The sequence below is a fragment of the Triticum dicoccoides genome, chromosome 7B (genome assembly GCF_002162155.2).
Source record: "Triticum dicoccoides isolate Atlit2015 ecotype Zavitan chromosome 7B, WEW_v2.0, whole genome shotgun sequence".
Lineage (NCBI taxonomy): Eukaryota > Viridiplantae > Streptophyta > Magnoliopsida > Poales > Poaceae > Triticum > Triticum dicoccoides.
This window is the reverse complement of record NC_041393.1, coordinates 470798619-470807128: the sequence shown is the minus strand read 5'-3', so window position 1 is coordinate 470807128 and position 8510 is coordinate 470798619. Positions and strand designations below refer to the sequence as shown.

Sequence of the window (8510 nt, the reverse complement as noted above, 5' to 3'; positions counted from 1 at the left end):
ATTATCAAACGACAACTCATGTCTATGGTTAGGAAACCTTAACCATCTTTGATCAACGAGCTAATCTAGTAAAGGCTCAATAGGGATACAATGTTGTTTAGTATCCACACATGTATTTAAGTTTCTGGTCAATACAATTATAGTATGAATAAAAAAACATTTATCATGAACAAGGAAATACGATAATAATCATTTTATTATTGCCTTTAGGGCATATTTTCAACAATAAGAGCACTAAGGTCGTGTACAATGGGAGATGCTTAGGAAGGTGCTTAGAAAAATAAACCGAGTTTTTCTGAAGCGCCGGTGCCTATTTTTACAGGAGAGATGCTTAGTTAAGCATCTATCATGTTAAATAAGCACCGGTGCTTAAAAAAAACCTGGTTTATTTCTCTAAGCACCTCCCCTAAGCACCTTGCATTGTACAAGGCCTAAGACCGCCACCAAACCGCCTCCACCACGCCGACGCCATCGCCGTCGCCGCCTGAAGACGGACGCTGGATCGGGACGGATCCTGATCCGCTGCCACCCCCCTTGCTTGCACAATCCGCCATCTCAAATCCCGCCGTGTGCCGCATGTCGTCGCCGTGCGGATCCGCCGACACACCATTGCACCCCTCACCATCGTGGTGTCCCGGCCCAGTTGCTCTCCCCGTCGCCCTCTGTTGCTTGCCTTAAGCAACTTTGTACTTGAAGGATTCATAATCCTTGATGTAAAATGTGTGTGAGCTAATAAATGACGCCTTTCGGTGCCTTCTCAGTTAAGAAAAGAACGGAAAAGAAAATTAGCGGATCTGCGAGGCTGCTATTGAGGATGCTCCGAGGGGGAAAATTGCTTCAAATTTCGATCCACCCACCGCTGGACATCGCCAAAACCCCAGCCAGCTGGCCAACGCGTCCCCGGGAAGCAAATCAAATGGAGATCGAAATAGCACCCGACTCCCCTGCCCCCATGCCGCGCTCCGGCGACATCGCGGTCGCCGACGGGACCGCGACTCTCTCTCCGCCACCGTCGCCGCCACAGGGCCCTGCGTCGCCGTCACCGTCCCTCTCTCCTCGGGATGACGTGCTCCCCCTCTCCCCTCCCCGCAACAGCCCCGCCCGGCGCCGCCGCTCTAAGCCCCTTCGCGCCGCGGTCGTCGACCAAGGCGCGGGCGCCGTCGGGTCTCCGCGAAGGAAGCGCCGCGGGGCGGGGGAGCCGCGCACGGCCGCGTCGCCCGGGAAGAACGTGAGGCGAGCGCGCCGGCGGCTGGACAACGATGGCGGGAGGGAGTTGACGGCGAACGAGGCGGCCGATGAGGAAGCGGCGGGTAAGACCCAGAGAAGAAAGACCGCGGCGCAGCCTCTGACAGCCGTGAAGGAGAAGAAGGGTTCCAGCTTGGCTTTGGTGCCATACCCTCCCATCAATCCAACCCGAGGTAACTGAGCAATTGCTAATTACCACACTAATTGCCACTTTAGTGTTCATAGAATGCAGGACACAATCTTATAGTTTTTGGTTGATGTAGGAAATGTTGCTTCATTTTATCTCATTAGGGGATACTGTTCTTGGTGTTGCAAATTGCAATTCTATTTATGCACAAGTAACAGCATGGAAATTGCAAACTGTTGTGCAGGCATAGGGGCTTATCTAGCTTATGGATATCTAACTGTACAAGTTACGTCCATGTATTTATTCTGGGGTTTACAAGTTTGTGGTTGTAGAAAGTGCTGTCACCTCCTTTATGTAGGTCTTGGTGGATGTAAATTATGCTAAATTTCTATTATTTTCGGCATTGATTTGTGACATTTTTATGGATTGTGTCAAAATAATTTCTGGCGCTGTGTCCAAGTTCTAGCTACGAATGAGTGTTTTCAGTTTTTGATTGTGATGTTGGTGAAGGCTGCTGCCTCTTTTCACCATTAATCTATATATGAATAGTGGTACAGTAGCTATGAGCCTCAAATTATTCTCACTTGCTAGCTACAACCTACAACACTGTTAGAGTAGGTCGAAGATCTTGTGAAGCGGACACAACACATTAGATTGAATCAAACGAGTCATGGCACTGCCCAAAGGTGTATGGTGGATGGTACATGACCGTAGACCACATGATAGTCCATGCTGCACGCTGTATGCTGACTGTATGGACCAACGAGGTTGATCTTACTCCATTGAGTCGTGGAGGGTCTGATTTTGGCAAACCCAAAAGGTTTATGGGGACTGTCTGTCTTTTTGTGGATAGTTCATAACCAGGAAAAGCAGGGAGCTCCAGATTTGCTGTAATTTGACCAACCTGAGACCAAAATGGCACAAATTTAGCTAAAGGTCCTAAATAAAAATGTTAAACATTTGTGTGTATTTATATCGGCCTAACCTATAAATTTAGCACATCACGATGGATAATTGGATAGACTATCATTACCTTGTCAGCATGCTTCTATAAGTTTGTAATTGTTTCTATTCGAAAATTGTTTCTGATACAACTAACCTGGATTGGGTTATTTGTTCGGACAGGGTAATATATAATTTTGTTGCATATTCCTAGCCAAAGCCTACACACTATCTGATTCAGAGTGTCCACATCCATTTCTGCCAACCAATTTTTTTTTTTGCCTATCAGTGTATGAGTGAAACTTGTTTATCAGAACTTGGTAGATAAACCATTGTCTTGTTCATACATGTCATTCATAATTTAACAAATTATTCCAGAAAAGTAGTATTTGTGTACTGTACTGTGCAATTATTATCATGTGTCTTGCTGTTTGATTTGCATTTCTTGTGGTATGATAGTGTACGTTACAGATGTGTATTCCCTTGCTAATGTTGTTAATTCCTGTTTGAGTACCAGGTGCAGAGAATGTAGAGCAGTTTGATTGGGAAGGTCTTTGGGAAAGGGTTGTTGACTTGGTGATGTGGAAGAATGTTGGGAGATCAGCATTTTGGTTCGGCTCTGGGTCCATGCTTTTCGTCTCTTCTTCCTTTTCAAAAGACGTCAATTTCAGGCACGTGCAACTTCTGCTGTAGTTCATCCATACATTGTTCAGCATATTACACATTGAAAAATTATGCTGGTGGTACCATAATCATCCATATATGGAAATTACCACTGAAAATGGACTCGACTGTCCAGTGTCATGTCAATCATCATAAGTTCTGCAGGATACTGTTGGCATCACAGAACCGTCCATTAGGGATATAAAGTGACATTCCAGAACTTACACCTATCTCAGTTCGCCACTTAAGGTCAAGATGGAATTTGTTGGTGAAAAATGGATTTATTCTTGTAGTTATGAAGACATTACTTTTCTTATTCGAAAAAACTGAAATGCAATTTGCAACAAAATTTGAGAAGAAATTGGGACAAGGTAAGAGCATAAGATCAAAGCCTATACTGTCTTAATGTCATGAATAAATTTAAGCGCAGTCGCAAAAACATAGCTGTGTGGTCGAGGAATCGGTTCACAATTGGGATTTTTTTGTTGTTGAAGTTCTTACGGTTGTAAAGCAGGGAAATAGAAAAACGAGTGGCACCTTGAAGTCCTGAAACATGCTGCTGCTGCTCGCTGGAATCCCCTGTCCCTCTGTGCACTCTCTTTTCACTCAGTGGTGAAGCAGGGGTACCAGTGCCACATATGGGCAGCGAGGGTCAGATAAGTGTAAAGGCAGTTCATGACAGAGCTTGGGTCCATTGGTCGGCGATGTAGACTGAGAGCAAAGTGAGAAAGAGAGGAGAAATATGGAAGTAGGAAGGCAAGGATAAGTATCCTACTATCAAGGAATAAATCTCATGCTAATGCCCAAAACCCTAACGACAATGTCACTTTTCATTATTTTGGCCTATATACTGTCCCTAGCGAAATTGGTTTGTCTGCAATGCTATTTTCCTGAACACTGACAAGTATCCAATGGCCCTAACCTAATTTTATTGCACATATTTATAGTTCGCCATTTGAATATTGCCCTCCACTTTGCAGTCCAATCAAGATACTTTGCCATTTTGGTGTTGTGACATTGGTCTTAGCTTTCTTCAAAGATTCCATTCCTCAGAGGTACAATATAATAATGTTCTTTCTTGAGCTAGGTAACAGTGTCAATTTTCCTTGCTATCTGTGAAATCATGTTTATTTCAAAGCTGTAACAGGCAGAACACTGAACAAGTAAGGAGTTTCCAGTTGACTGAGGAAGATGTGCTCCGGGTTGGCCGAGCTGTCCTGCCAATTGCTAACTCTCTCATATCTATGTCCCGAGTGATCTTCTCTGGTGATCCATCCATGACTCTGAAAGTAAGCCTTACATTTTGATTCCACGCTCTGTTTTCTTCAGAGTACACACATTTTCTTTAAGCAATTCTGAGGCCTCTGATTCCTTAAGTATCAGGTGTTTCCTATTCTTCTATTTGGTGCTAAGTATGGCCATCTGTTCACAGTATGGAGGCTTCTAGCAACAGGTATGATTGCATGGCAAAGAGCAGTCAAACGTTTGCATGACTTCACCTTTGTATCATCTTGTGTTGAATGAAAATTTACAGGATTCTTTGGTTGTTTTACACTCCCAAGACTCTATAGCTGCTATTCAAGTCATATTCATGAAAAAGGTAGGCAGCTTGTACAATTTACTGCTAAAATTACCTTTTAATGGAGCAAGGAGTCATAAGTTGTATTTTGTCAGTTGAAGGTTTGAATGCCCGGATTCTGAATGCATGGAAGTCCTGTCCCCGCAAGAAACTTGTTGCAGCTGCTGCAGTGACGACCTTCTGGAACTTGGTTAGTGTGAAGACACGTGTAATGGCTGGTACGTCGTTGATAATCGATTGGACTGAAAGTAGTTCGAAACAACTGGCTCATATAAACTGCTTGACTGATTCTTATGTTGGTACAAAATTAATGCCAATCGGATGCTGTTAAACAGCACACGGGTTCGTTGATATGCTTCATTTAAGGTTACAGCTCAGAAGACAGTTAGTACTTTCTGAAAAAAAAATTGGCACAAGTGGTTGCTCAACCCTGCCCAGTTGATTTTCTAGAAGAGATGAGACTAAGGTCACCCATCAAGAATCTCACTTTTAATGGGCAATATTCAGCATAGCGGGGTTTCGTTTTTTCGGTGTAGACAATTCACAAAGCAACATCAAGTTCATTGATTGCCTTTTCTTAAATGACCTGTTCTTGGTATTTGCCAGAAGCTGGCTAAATTAATCGGATTCTAATTTCATCATAAGGAGGAATTCAGCAAGCAAAGCTAGTGAAAACATAATAGGAAATGTTTGTCTGTGTCCCATCTAGAATCTCATTGCCACTAAACTGATGAATCGTTCTTTCAAATGGTAACACTCTGCTACTACTGTCGGTATAAAGGTCGTAACATGGATATTCTTGGACCTTGTTGGCTCATTTAAAGATGCATTTATGTTGGTCCTTAAAACTGAGCACAAGCTCATATGCTCCGAAGCATAACTGCAGATTTCTACCAATGTGGTTTGGGCTGTATCACAATTTGTTGTTTTATTCAAACATGGTAAAGTTTTAACTCTGCATCATCTCTTTGTGCAGCCTTCGTATCTGCGGTAGCGCTGCGCTACCACTATCAGTATGGACGAAGTAGCAGGAATTCAGAGGGGGTAATACGGCGGCAGGAGCAGCAACAAGCAATGGTTCTCGAAGACTGACAAGCTGTCTCATGAGCACGGCAGGTGCCGACATATCTGAGCATTTCTGTGGTTTCAAAGCGAAAGCAAAATAGAAAAAATGCTGCAAAATTGCATCCTCATATCTCGGTGGCAGGCGCAGTGGCTGAGATGTATTGGTCTTGGTACATCTTGTTGCCAATATGGTACTGTTGGGGAATATTTTCGATCAAGCATGAGGCGATCTTGTTGCACGCGTGACTGTTTGACAGCCATATACGTTGAGGGGCCCTATATGTTGATGCTGTGTTCATGTCAAGCTCGATGTGCCTGTGATGCGTTTTGCTGGTCTTTTGTGCTTTGAGCATCTCGTCTGAGCGACGGTGTGAATATGTCCTTTCTAAATGGGCCAGGTGAAACATCTGTGAGAAACGCCTTCATTTGCAGAAAACTTTCATGGCTCGTCATTCTTGAGAATTGTAATCTGATCGAAGGGCACTATGATCATTGGCCGTCATCATGCTGAGTAGGTGTTAACTCAAATCTGGTTAATTAAAATTGGGAACTAAAACCCCACTTCAGTTTGAATCGCACCTAAAAGAAAAAAAAATCTAATCCATACAGGGATTTACCAGTTGAAACAAGAAATTTTCAAGGCTTGATTTCAGTTTATTGCGAGTTCAGGTAGACGGTGAAAACCAGGAAATGAGCGAACAAAAGTGTTGGCTTTGACGAAAAAGGGTTTCCCTGCTTTATATTATAAGAGCATCTCCAATGCATGATGCAAATTTGAAGATGTAAAATTAGGAGATGTAAAATTTACATCACCAAAAAATGCATTTTACATCTTAAAAAAAGAGGCAACTCCAATAGATGATGTATATTGGTGATGTAAAAGTCCAACTTCAATAGATGATGCAAATGAAGATGTGAAATAGTCGGCATAAGCGCCGGTGGACCGAGCGGCAGCACAGGTCCCCCGGTGGAACGAGCGGCGGCAACAGGTGCGGCGGCGGCCGAGCAACGAGAGTCGAGAGGTCGAATGCGGCGGCAGGAGCTCAAATGGCCGACAACGGGGCTGTGAATCGAGTAGCAGATTGGTCGTGACGGGGCGGCGATGCGACGGTTGTGCGGCGCGAGAAGGTCGAGTCCGGCGCTGGAAAAGCGGCGGCGACATGTGTGCGGCTTGAATCCGACGGCGGTGCGACATCGGAGAAGCGGCCAATTCCACCGATTTGGAGACGAGGGGTGGCGGAGCAGCGGCGGACCCGGTGGCGGGGGTGGTGGAGCAGTCGGATCTGGCAGCAGGGTGGCCACGACGTGGCACGGTGGCGAAAGTGCGATGGGACAGACTCAAATTGGCAGCGTGGCTGTCGGTGGGGATAGCCGGTGGGGTCGGCGATGGACGGGCGGCAGCGTCAAAGTTTCTGGCCAGAAATCATCGGCGACGAAGGCGAGCAACTGTCGAGCGAGCGGGCGAACGAAACAGAAGGCGGGTGAGATGGGGGGGGGCGATTGGCGCGTGGCCGTCAGGTTTACGTCTCCTGGAGGTTGATGTCTACTACACAACCTTCTTCTTGTAGACGTTGTTGGACCTGCAAGTGCACAGGTTTGTAGGACAGTAGCAAATTTCCCTCAAGTGGATGACCTAAGGTTTATCAATCCGTGGGAGGTGTAGGATGAAGATGGTCTCTCTCAAACAACCCTGCAACCAAATAACAAAGTCTCTTGTGTCCCCAACACACCCAATACAATGGTAGATTGTATAGGTGCACTAGTTCGGCGAAGAGATGGTGATACAAGTGCAATATGGATGGTAGATATAGGTTTTTGTAATCTGAAAATATAAAAACAGCAAGGTAACTAATGATAAAAGTGAGCGTAAACGGTATTGCAATGGTAGGAAACAATGCCTAGGGTTCATACTTTCACTAGTGCAAGTTCTCTCAACAATAATAACATAGATAGATTATATAACAATCCCTCAACATGCAACAAAGAGTCACTCCAAAACAACTAATAGCGGAGAACAAACAAAGAGATTATGATAGGATACGAAACCACCTCAAAGTTATCCTTTCTGTTCTATCTATTCAAGAGTTCGTAGTAAAATAACATAAAACTATTCTTTCCGCTCAATCCATCATAGAGTTCATACTAGAATAACACCTTAAGACACAAATCAACCAAAAACCTAATGTCACCTAGATACTCCATTGTCACCTCAAGTATCCGTGGGCATGATTATACGATATGCATCACAAAATCTCAGATTCATCCAACCAACACAAAGTACTTCAAAGAGTGCCCCAAAGTTTCTACCGGAGAGTCAAGAAAACGTGTGCCAACCCCTATGCATAGGTTCATGGGCGGAACCCGCAAGTTGGTCACCAAAACATACATCAAGTGGCACGTGATATCCCATTGTCACCACAGATAAACACGGCAAGACATACATCAAGTGTTCTCAAATCAAAGACTCAATCCGATAAGATAACTTCAAGAGGGAAACTCAATTCATCACAAGAGAGTAGAGGGGGAGAAACATCATAAGATCCAACTATAATAGCAAAGCTCGCAATACATCAAGATCGTGCCATAGAGAGAACACGAGAGAAAGAGATCAAACACATAGCTACTGGTACATACCCTCAGCCTCGAGGGTGAACTACTCCCTGCTCGTCATGGATGGAGCCGGGATGATGAAGATGGCCACCGGTGATGGGTTCCCCCTCCGGCAGGGTGCCGGAACGGGCTCCCAAGAGGTTTTTGGTGGCTACAGAGGCTTGCAGCGGCGGAACTCCCGATCTATCTTCTCCGTGGATGTTTTTAGGGTACGTGGGACTATATAGGCAAAAGAAGTCGGTCAGGAGGTGCTCGAGGGGCCCACGAGACAGGGGGCGC

The 8510-nt window shown here is 44.8% G+C and overlaps 1 protein-coding gene across 4 annotated transcripts; it reads left to right on the top strand.

Moving 5' to 3' along the window:
• Window positions 1-774: 774 nt before the first annotated feature.
• On the top strand, window positions 775-5970 carry LOC119338516 (reticulon-like protein B17). Of its 4 annotated transcripts, none has more exons than XM_037610838.1 (8): window positions 775-1418; window positions 2832-2985; window positions 3958-4032; window positions 4116-4266; window positions 4355-4430; window positions 4512-4577; window positions 4652-4774; window positions 5533-5970. In XM_037610838.1, exons 1-8 carry the CDS (start codon window positions 815-817, stop codon window positions 5646-5648), a joined length of 1365 nt encoding a protein of 454 aa, XP_037466735.1. In that variant the 5' UTR covers window positions 775-814; the 3' UTR covers window positions 5649-5970. The 4 variants fall into 4 exon arrangements, with proteins under 4 accessions (XP_037466735.1, XP_037466737.1, XP_037466738.1 ...); XM_037610840.1 differs by having other exon boundaries at window positions 777-1418; window positions 4361-4430; XM_037610841.1 differs by having other exon boundaries at window positions 779-1418; window positions 4125-4266.
• The last annotated feature ends 2540 nt before the right edge of the window (window positions 5971-8510 follow it).